We start from the raw sequence: 11,606 nt of genomic DNA, 5'->3' as shown, positions 1-11,606 counted from the left end.
TAACTGTGTCAATACTAAACAAACTGATAAATACATCAGATTTATAGAAACTTAATATTTTGCTGCCTTTAACTATAAAACACAATTATTTTCAAAAATTTAAGAAACAATTTTGCTTCTTTCAGAAACAAAAAAAGAATGTTCTAAATTATTATCTTTTACTACAAGCTATTATACAAACATTAGAAAAATAATCTATATTTTACCAACAGACATGTATGAACCATACATATCATTTATAAATAGTTAAAAATGGACATAGAAAATGGAATATATGGTGAAGAGCCTTTTAAAGTAATTTTAGTTTCATTAATTTTTTAAACATTTATTAAAGTACTCATGCTTTTATTTTTTGTTTGTTTCTTTAAATTTTAAATGCTGTATTTTGTCCAAAGTTTACTATCTAATTTTTTCTTGAGTCATTTAAAACATGCATATACACCTAACAAACAAATTTGAATGTTAAAACTTCCACTTTAATGGTAATTATAGAAAAAATTAATCTTATAAAAGTTTGATAGATATAAAAAAAACTTTTAAAAAGCTTTTGTTTGATATTAACACTTTTTTTTGCAGACAGTGAATTGGATGTTTAATACTGTAAGTTGTTGGTCATTTGTCAGAACATTTTGAGTTAATAGAATTGATAGAACACCTAAAATTTTTTTAAATGAAAAAAATTTATATTTAATGGTGTTTGTTAACTATAGTGTAAAATTATTCTATGTTATATTATGTATAATTAAACTTAACTACCTACTACTAAGTATAAACAACTTGTGTTAAAAACCATAACAAACTATTTACATATGTATGTATTAACTTCTCAATACTATAAAAAAAAAACTTTTTTCCTTATTAAAGTCAATTAATGTTAACACACTCATATAGTTTTCTTTTTAGTATAGTGACAATGATCAAATGAGTGTTGAAGAAATATTCAACAAAATAGAAGCTCATCAGCGAGAAATGTCTAGTAGTACTGCTAAATCAATAAGGAAAATTCTTCAGATTGCTGATAAAAACCAGAATGGATACATTAACAGAAATGATTTTCTACAACTGGTTTTTACATTTTTTTTGATGTAACAAATATCTTGTACAAATTTGTAGATATTAGATTTAAGAAAAATGTCTGATTAGATGTACTTTTATTGTTTTCATTCTTTATCTCTTTTTTAATAAACTTATTTTTGTATTTTGGTTATAATGAGTTTTTTGTTACTTAATCAACGAAATACTACATATAGTAATAAATTTGAAATATTTTTTTGTTTAATCTATTATGATGTTATCTATTTAAAAATTTGAATGCAAAACTGTTTTTACTTGTTTGTTTTTAGTGTGAAACAATAAACTCTTTCTAGTTAAAAAACGAGGAAAGTATAGCCAAAGCCAACAACGGAATTGGTTTTGTAAACTTGAGTATTTTCAACAAGTCAATTGAAAAGCTGGGGAAATGGTACATTCCAAATAAGAAACACAGAGAACAGTTCTACAGTGACAGATTTGTCAGAATACCTTTCATGACTGTTGTTCTAACATTAGTTCAGGTTAATAAAAACATTTGATTTTTTAGAACGTACATTAAATTTTTATAGTTTAATTAACTCTATCACAAAGCACACACTACTGTTTGTTTAAAGTTTTACCAAAAAAAAAAGACATTTAACTTACAAAATTAGATAAATTTTTGCAATAAATTTATAAAATAAAATAACAAACTTTGAATGTTCTTAATTAATATAAAAGTTTAAATATTTTTATTTTCAACACTTATATAGTTTTTTTCACAACACTTTTCAAAGTTCAAAAATTATTTAATTTATTTATAGTCAAATAACATAATTTCTACTATAAGAAACGATTGTTCGTGTTTGTAGATCTTTATTAGAATTTTATATTTTTTTTTTATAATATACACAAACAAAAATTTTCTTAGTTTTGTGTATTTTTTGCAGATAATAGTTTTTATAGTCTATGCTAGTAAGTACGGGTCAAATTATGTTGATGACAAATTTTTAGAAACACATAAAATAGCCTTTGATCTGACCTACAAGCAAGAAGCTTGGAGATATTTAACATACATGTTTGTACATAAAGGGTTAGTTATAAAAAGGCAAAATTGTTGAAGGTAAATAAAACTTTATGATTAATAAAGAGCCTATTTTTTGGTTAGCTGTGAAACTTGCAAGAGCATACAAAATTGCACGAGGGAACAAATATGCACGAAGATACCTTTGCACGAAACACTTATGCACGAGCAAAAAATTTTGCACGGAGACATTTTTGCACTTGATAGTTTTTTTTTTTTAATTTTAATTATAACTTTATTATACTAACTTGTTGTAATTTACTCTCACTGTTACCCATAACCCTTACCCTCGGTCGGTAAGTTTACTTTTTAATTATTTTTTGCTTTTTTTTATAATATTTTTTATTTTACTTTCACTGTCACCCCTAACCTTTACCCTCGGTCAGTAGCTTTTTTTCTTGTTTGTTTTTAATAAGTTCTTATTATTATTTTATTTATTGTATTCTGTATAGTTTTTTACTCTCGTGCAAAATTCACTCTTGGTCCAAAATCGTCTTCGTGCAATTTTGTGCGCTCGCGAAATTTTGTCTTTGTGCAATTTAGATCCGTTACAATTTTTTAAAGCTGTCATTAAATTTGTTAATGTTTATATCTACTTGTTTGTCACCAAAAGCATGTGAAAATATTTGATATTTGTTTTTTTTTTGTTTTTAATAAACCAGGTCCAAAAATTTTATCTACAAGTTTTGTTTCATAATTAAAAAAAAAACTCATGCAAATTTATTTAGTCACAACCAACGAAAAAATTTAAGATAAAAAACCAATAAATCAGTCAAATAAAAAAAAATCTTGAAATTAAAGTTCCTTTTTAATTTAAATGTTAACCATTCATATTAATAAGACTTAAGTAATTAGTATAAAACGCAAGATGTTTTACTAATTTTTATCTTAAAATATCAAAATGAATATAAATTATTTTCAGAGTAGTGCATCTTCTCGGTAACATCCTGATAAGTTGTCTTTGCGCTATTCCGCTTGAAATGGTTCATGGTAGTGTAAGAATTGGTGGAATTTATTTTGCTGGTGTTATTGCAGGTATTATGTTACAAAAGTTAATAAATTACCAGAGATTCTATAATGTCTTATACTAAGAAACTTTATTAGTTAAAAACTTAATTTAAGCCATGTTTGTGAAACTTTTGTGCTCCAGTTCTGTGTTACAGTATAACAGTTATAAAAAAGCCCATTATTGCTGTTTTATTATAACTTTCATTTGAAACATTTTTTGGAACAGGTCCAAATCAGCTTATAAACACTTATATCCGTTTAAAAGTACAAATTATCTTTATAAATAATCATATGACTGTTACCAGGTAGCTAAAATGAATAACACTTTCAATAATCTGTCACGACTTAAATTTTATTTATCACAGTTTACAGATAAAAGTGTATCACTTTTTTATCAGGTTCATTAGATAGTAGTATTTTTGGTAAATGCTAAAAAATATTTTAATTGATAAAACTTTTATAAAAATAGTTAGTTTAATTATTTTTTATCAGGACCCTTAGCAAGCGGTATTTTCGACAACTGTTCAATATTAGTTGGATTATTAATGTTATAGCTAAAAGTAGTAAATTTAATACAACTTATATCAGCTTCATTAGAAAGTGGTATTATTGATAAATGCTAAAAACTACTTTAATTAATAACATTGTTATTACAGATAGTTAATTAAACTATTTTTTATCAGGATCCTTAGCAAGCGGTATTTTCGACAAGTGTTCAATACTAGTTGGTTCCAGTGGTGGTTGCTACGCTGTACTTTTTGCACATATCGCCAATATAGTGCTGGTTTGTTTGATATTTTAATAATTAGATGGTAATATGTTTAATATATTTAAGTTTTTGAACCTGATTTCTCTTACATAATACTAAAATAATGGTGGCTTGTTTAAAACTTTTAACGATTATAAATTCTCAGTTAATATTTTCATTTAATTTTATACCAGTAGACTTATTACTTTTCTAATCACTTCTGGTTTGTTCAATATTTTATTATAATTTTAAAGACATTTTATATAAAGAAATGATTTTATTCAAAATATGTTGAAAAAAATAATTCGTAAAAAATTTTGTTCAAAATGTTCTCACCTTTTTGTGTTGCGTTTGAAAACATTTACAAGCAATTTAAATATTAATAAATTAAAGATGTAAACTTGTAATTTAAGATTTGATAACAACTTATTCTTAACTTTGATTGATCATTGTGATAGTTTTGGAAATTTTAAAATAAATTACAGTTTTGATTAAATTTTAGATGCTATCTTAACAAAAATTTCGATTCCTTTTTTTTAAATCAAATTTTAACTCGGTACATTTACATAAAACATGCGACAATACTTAGCAATACTTTTAATTTGAATATATTGTACAAAATTGTCTTTTATTTTTTGAAAATTTTACATTGTTTATTAAATAGTAGACTGCCTTTATTTGTTATTACATGTTTTTTTTTTAATTTTTTTTTTTATTGGAATTAAAGTATTATCAATCTAACAAGACTAAATAAAGAAAAAAAAAATGTTGAGATTTTGTGTGATTAAACATTTTAGCCAAGTGTTTACTTCCATAGTACTTATAATAACAGTCTTGTTTATATTTTTGATGTGCATCTGTTGAAGCAGTTAATGATTCTTAAAACTGTTGTTTATGACGTACATTTAAATAAGTTATAACAATCTGATTTATAGTTAGTCTTTTACTGCATATACAACGTGTGTATTGTAAAATAGTAACTGTAAAACGCATTAGTTTGCGTTTATGTACATTAAGCTATTCTGTTTTGTTCACAATAGGATTTTATGATTTTTATTTACAACACTAATTATTTATAATAGACTTAAATTTGAAATAATTGCGATAGTTTTAAATTTATATAAGTTGTTGTAATTTAAGCAAAACTTACTGTGTTTACTTTGAAAATAATTAATTTGCAAAAATTGCAATGTGTAATGGTGTAACACCAAACAACAACTTGTAGCTTGAGTGCTTGAGTAAAAATATTATATGCAACTTATACCTTTGTGAAAATCCGATGACATTAAACTTGTTTTGAATAGCTCTGGTAGGACTTCTATCAAAGCCTTTTTTTGAAAATATTTGTTGCAGAATTTTATAATGTAAAAAAAATATTTTCATTATGACGTATTTTTTGTAACTTTATTGTATAACTTGTTAGACTTTACTTTACAATCAAGTATTAATCTTGATTTTGTTTATTTATTATTTTTAGGCCTCTGCGAACATCAATAATTTTTTTTGGCTTTGTTTGTTGCTCAAGCATTCATTAACAATTATACTAAATGTTTTTGTAAATTATTTATATTAGTTTTACCTCAATAAGGCCCATTAATAATGTGATTGATTACTCGATAGTCATTCGCCTAAATTATTTTTTAGTAAACAACACTTTGTTGTAATATTGTGTCGGAAGCATGTACAAGTTTGACTTTGAATTTGCAAAAAAAAAGTTTTATTACTTCTTTTTATCACAATATTAATTTATCTTGTAAAAAATTAAATTGTGTTTGCTTAATCAAACAGTTGACTTCTCCCAAAGCTTTACTTAGCTGGTCTGCTTGACATATTTTTGCTTAATATTTTACATACTTTTATAGGTTATACTTTTTTCTTTATTGTTACAAAGTTTCATGACATAACTTTAATGCGATTTATATTTAAACCTAATACGTGAGATACTTTTGCAATGAGTCATTTTATATAAAAAAGTTTTACTGTAACGTTAAGTTTTTTATGACTTTTCATCACATTTTAAAACATTAGTAAGAGTTTTTTAACAACAAATATTTTTTAAGCAAGTTTGTATTTTTAAATTTGAACTTAATTGAAATGATTTGAATACTCTTGTAAAAGTTTTACATTAAGCAAGTTTTTCCGTTGTTGTGTTTAACAATTATATCATTAAAAATTACTTAAACTATACTGAGTATGTAAAAAATTAAGTATATTTAAAGAAACCTATAAATTTTTTGCTTGTTAAAATTATTTTTTGTTGATGGTCTTTACTAAAAAATGTTAAAAGGTTAGAAGTTATTTGTTTTTAATTGATAACTATTTCAAATTAACTTGTTATAAGTATTATACATCAAACTTAAAAACAGTAATGATGTAATTTCATTTTTGAAATACGTTTTAAATTAGAAAATATTTATCAGGCCAATAATTATTTTTTGTTTATAAAGTAATTTTGTGCTTTAATAAGTTATGTCCCGTGTTAAAAAGACATTTTAAATTATAAAAACATCAAATTTAAAACTAATTTTTTTACGAGTGGAAATATTTTCAGAACTATGACGTGATGAAAAAAAGATCGTTCTACCTACGAGTGGCCTGCTTATCTACTATCAGTAAGTTTTTTTTTAATTTCTAATGCATTGATTATCAAATTTATTTGATAGTAGTTGCGAGGATTCTACTTGAATTATACATAAGAATGTAGTAAAAAGCTATATTTAAAATGGAAACAGTTTTTGAATCTATACTTTATAAATAATTACAAGACATAATAAATGAATTTGAAACTTTAAGAGCTTGTAGAAAAAATTGAAACTAAAAACATTCTATCACTTGGAGCAACATATATTTTTAATTATAAACGCTTCATAAATTATTAAAATAAATAATTTTAGGTGTTGTTCTCTTCGTGCAAACTGTTGTGCAAAGAAATTCAGACACCGGAAGAAATTTGTCATTTTCTGCTCACTTAGCCGGGGGACTGGTCGGTGTGATGCTGGGACTGTTTGTTCTGAAAAACTTCAAGAAAACCAAGAAAGAAAAGATAATTGCTTATGTAGCAGTTGCTTTTTACGTTGTTGCTATGGTCCTGGGTGTAGTTTTTAACGCTACAAACCCGATACCTAATTGCAAAAGCTCTTAAAAGTTATAAAGAAGATCTACTACAACTGTTTTAACGTTTTTTATTTTAAATTGCCTTAAAATACTTCTAGATTGTTTCTCAAAATGAATTTTATAAAAAAAACTCGAAAAGTAGTACAAGTAAAATAACATTTAAGTAATTTAATTTTTTAATAATTTTTTATATTATTTTTTAACTTTTCCTATTATTTTTGACTCAAGTTACTAAACTTGGTGTAAGCTTGATTTATAAGATATTTATGATTGTTGTATTTCTTTATATAGTTAAATAAAGTATTATTAGTTTTCTGTGTTTGGTAAGTCTATTGTTATTTTAAATCAATAAGTACAAAAAAACTTGAAACTTGAGGTTTACTCAAAAACGTTTACTTTAGAAGTTTACACGGTAAGGAACATCGATGAGTTTATAACTATATCACATACAATAATTTGTACTTTACATAAAAAGTTTACTTAGGCGTCTGGAGAGAAACTAATCATTTTCACGTCTGATAGATTTAATTGATCATTTCATTTGTTTAAGTAATTTTCACATACTTTATTTTCTCAAAAACATCTTAATTTCATTAGCTTTTGAAGTTTAATGTGTACTTTACACAAGTGCGTTTCTAATTGATGTCCATAATATACCAATAGTCTAAAACTTTAATTTTTCCGCTTTAGCAGTGGTTCAAAGTAACATTTTGTGTACCATTTCAATTTGTTTTAATTTATTTTAATTAACAGAACATACAAACTTTTAAGTTACTTAAGATATGTAGGCTATATTTTTATTTAAAACAAGAAAGGGTACAACGTAATAGATTATAAATAAATTTTTAACTTACATTCCTCACTAAAGTTATGAAAACGAAGTTGACCTTTTTTAGATGTGTTATTACAACGAACATCTTTTTTTTACAACCAATTATAGGAAGTTAACATTTGTCAGTCAACAATTTTAAAAAAGCGACTGATAAGTCCACCATAAAACTCGCTATTCTTACAAAACAAGGCCCGAAAAAAAACTCAGTGCACTTATGGTTTAATTGGTAATGAAGTTAGGTTACTGACTAATAAAGTTAAAAATAGCAGCTCATTTGTGATAATTAATTAATGACACAGTCAGTTAACTTAAAAACCTTTAGTGTAGTGACTGTAAATATGTTACTCCCGATTATAAGAAATATATGCTATTTATCAGTTTAGTTGTCACTGTGATAGTGTATTCATCGTAATAGCTTCACGTGAATTTCTTTCTGAGAAGCAATATGCTTTTTACAAAATCCCTTAGAAACTGAATGGCCAATAGAAGTGAATGTTTTTGGCAATTAGAGAGCATCTTAAACTATTTTCTGTGCTTTAAACATTATAATGATGATATATTTAAAACTATAGCTTAAGAACGTAATATGTATCATTTAAGTGTATAAGGGTTATATAAAATCTATAAGCCGAAGTTTTACAACAGCTTGTTTACAAGCTTAATTAGTACGAACTATCAAAGTTTCAAATTTTGATTTTATTGAAATTCTTATTTTTTACGAGCTTAATTTAGTCTAAAAACTGCTTTTGTAACTTAGTATAACATTTTTTGCTAAAATTGATCAGAAACTTTAAGTTTTGAATTATTTAGCTAATTTTTTTTATAAAGACACAAACTAAATTCAGTAAAACATAATTTTAACTTCAAAAGATTTTGTAGCCTTTTTTGACGTTTGTTTAATTTAACATGTATAGCTTTTCTAAATACCATGTAAACATCAGAAGTTTCTTGAGTTGACCCTAGCGAATCTACGCACGTTTTGTTATGCAGTCTCGTTTAGTTACGCATTTCAGAGCTCCTAAAACACAAAGAAAATATTTTGGAAAACCAGTAACATTAAAAATAGGTTCAAATAACACAAAGTTTCTCTAAAACTAAAGTATATGAGCTTCATATAAGGTATGCACTTTTCAACTTTTAATTACTTATTTGTACTATCTTGTAAGCAAATTCGATTTTTAAAAAATTTAAAAACCAAATAAAAACAAGATTTTGATGTAAATTTGATTGAATAATTTTTTTTTAAGTAAAATTAAACATATATTATAAACATTGTTGGTTTAAAAAAATATATAGTACTGCAAATAGTACTGATTATACATTTTTTGTTTAGATTGGTTAACTAAATGAATAAAAAAAACTTTTAATTAGATAATTTAATATTCGCTAGTAGGCAACTATAAATTTTTTATATAATAATTTACATAATAAAAAGGTTCACTAGTTAACTGGTTAAATTTATTAGCTTAAATTATAAAATAAGAATTAAGTATATAAACATTCAGTACAAGAGCATTATAAAAGTACAAATAATTAGAAATAAAATATCATATAGTTAGTTCAGTAGTTTTAGTTAGGTTAAATATATTTTACTAATTAAATCACTCTAACTATCATTATAGTAAAATTAATTTAAGTTTTAGTTTATAAATATTTTCATCAGAAAGTAAGTCAAAACGTATTTTTTCAAAAACTGTGTGTATATTTATTAACACAAATTTCAGTTTTTAGCTGTTTTCAGCTGATCTTTTAGCTTTAATTTATTTTCCTATAAAAAAAGAAATTAGATTACTCGAAAGTACTTAACCAAATAATATATACATCTACCAAAGAATTTTAACCTTTTGTTTTACATTTGAACTACTAGTCCTCAAACCTTAAACCCAGTTTACAACTATCTTGTAGAAACGGCAACAAGAACAACTTGTACCTACATGAATCCAAAAATCGAAATCTTAAGGACGGTGTGGTGTCCATGGGGGACAGTAAATGGGTTTAATAACTGTGTATACCATTTTTTCTTTTATTTCACAATTGATTACTTCACTAAATGAAAAAAAAAAGATAATATAGTTTCTTATTTAAGACTTATTTTATTGAACTTGCTCAAGATTTGTTTAATAATAGGTGGTGTTAAATTCGATGACCGAAAGGTCTTTCTCTACACCAACTCCTTGACCTTAATTGAGAGCATTTATATTGTTATTTCTCATGATAGAGTACGTTTCAAAAAATCACTTTTACCTTGGACATGATTGATCAAATTTTGTCACATATGTATACATTTAAAGTTTAACCTACAAGATAAACACAAGTAAGTATGATAATAGTTTTATGAACAGCTGTTTGTTTAAGTTTAAATTAATATTTATTTTGATCTTTCAATTTAAGTTACTGGAAAGTGTTGCCTTTAATCATTTTGTTTGTTTTAGTGATTTACATGAATTAAACTATTTAAGCTAAGATTGGCAACAAAAATGTGTTATAAATATCAGAAACAGTTTTAGTGAAACTAGAAAACTTAAAAAAATTCATATAACTGTCAACTTTTATAAATGCTTCATTTGATAATCACTTTTAGACTTTTCTTTTAACTATATAGACTTTCAAGACTTGGTAACACTCTATAAAGTCTTACACCACAAACGGAAGCGAGCATAATTTTGTCGAGATAGAATTTACTTTGTTAAGGTTTATAAGGTTATGATTTCAAACAAATTTGTTTTATACAGCTTATAAATTTCCATATTTTGTCATCATTACATTAAATTATAGTCTATAAAAAAGTTGCATATATTTTTTATCTTAATTGCAAGAGAGCAGTCGGGATATTTTAAATCTTATTCGAGTATAGATTTGGTTTAAATTTATTTAGTACAATATAAAATGTTATGGGTCATAATTTTCCTTTAAATTAGGTACGCAAGATTATAAAAAATAAGGACCATTTCATGAAAGTTGCAGAAATTTGCACAAGGTCGTTTAATTATAGTCGTAAACTTAACTGGAAATTTTTTAAATAACTTTCTTCTACTATTCGAATAATTCTTAGTGATATGTTTTTATAATTTATCAAGTATGTTTATGCAAACTAGGAATGTAAAACTTATATCAATAGCACAATTGAAAAATAAAATGTGTTATACTTAATACTTCATTAGTTTTAGTTGAATAAATTTTTTTAGGAATAAAATCTATTTCATAAAGTTAAATATTTTAACTTTTTTATAGTCTATATTCGTAAAATTTAGCTATTTGAAAAGAAAATGTTTACTATACTTTCAAAGTTCTACAACACTCTAATATAAAAAAATATTAACATTAAAAACGACGTATAACTTTTGTAAATACAATAATTGCTGATGCTAAGCAATTTATTTTTTAAAGACTTCATAAAATCTTAAAATTAACATTCTATTTTAGTTAAGTTTAAAAACAAAAATCCATAAACGTTAAGTTACACCTAAGTGTGTTCAAAAATAAATTAAGTTCAAAAGTTTTCCAGTGTATTGCATTTTAAAATCATGGTAAAAACTATTACAAGTTACTCTAGATTTACATTTTCCAGCACTAAATAATTAAACATTTATAATGTTTTCAAGTTTTGAAGTCTTCCATTTCTCGTTTGTTCCTCAAAACAATTCCTTGAGTCTTCTCAAGATCAAATCCTTTCATTTTCAAAGACACTCGTTTTCTTTGCATCCATGACTTAATCTGTTTGAAAGTATTAAAAAAAATATTAAGAATTATTACCCAAAATTAATAACACAAGTGTTTAAAACAAGATGATTTTTCAATGTTTAAATATA

The 11,606-nt window shown here is 24.5% G+C and overlaps 1 protein-coding gene across 1 annotated transcript; it reads left to right on the top strand.

Annotated features, from left to right (window-relative positions):
* Positions 1-252: 252 nt before the first annotated feature.
* On the top strand, positions 253-6,993 carry LOC145841922 (rhomboid-related protein 2-like). The gene is made up of 8 exons (XM_082949227.1): positions 253-294; positions 904-1,065; positions 1,368-1,553; positions 1,962-2,104; positions 3,018-3,130; positions 3,787-3,887; positions 6,403-6,463; positions 6,746-6,993. Exons 1-8 carry the CDS (start codon positions 253-255, stop codon positions 6,991-6,993), a joined length of 1,056 nt encoding a protein of 351 aa, XP_082805353.1.
* The last annotated feature ends 4,613 nt before the right edge of the window (positions 6,994-11,606 follow it).

This window comes from Thalia democratica, chromosome 1, assembly GCF_965202585.1.
Source record: "Thalia democratica chromosome 1, ktThaDemo2.hap1.1, whole genome shotgun sequence".
Classification (NCBI taxonomy): Eukaryota; Metazoa; Chordata; class Thaliacea; order Salpida; family Salpidae; genus Thalia; species Thalia democratica.
Note: the sequence above shows the minus strand (reverse complement) of the source record. Positions and strands in the feature narration are given on the sequence as shown.

Coding starts and splice junctions, on each gene's coding strand:
- LOC145841922 (XM_082949227.1), top strand. CDS start 253: ATGGACATAGAAAATGGAATATATGGTGAAGAGCCTTTTAAA. Junction 1,066..1,367: donor GAAATGATTTTCTACAACTG/GTTTTTACATTT, acceptor AACTCTTTCTAG/TTAAAAAACGAGGAAAGTAT. Junction 1,554..1,961: donor TTGTTCTAACATTAGTTCAG/GTTAATAAAAAC, acceptor TATTTTTTGCAG/ATAATAGTTTTTATAGTCTA.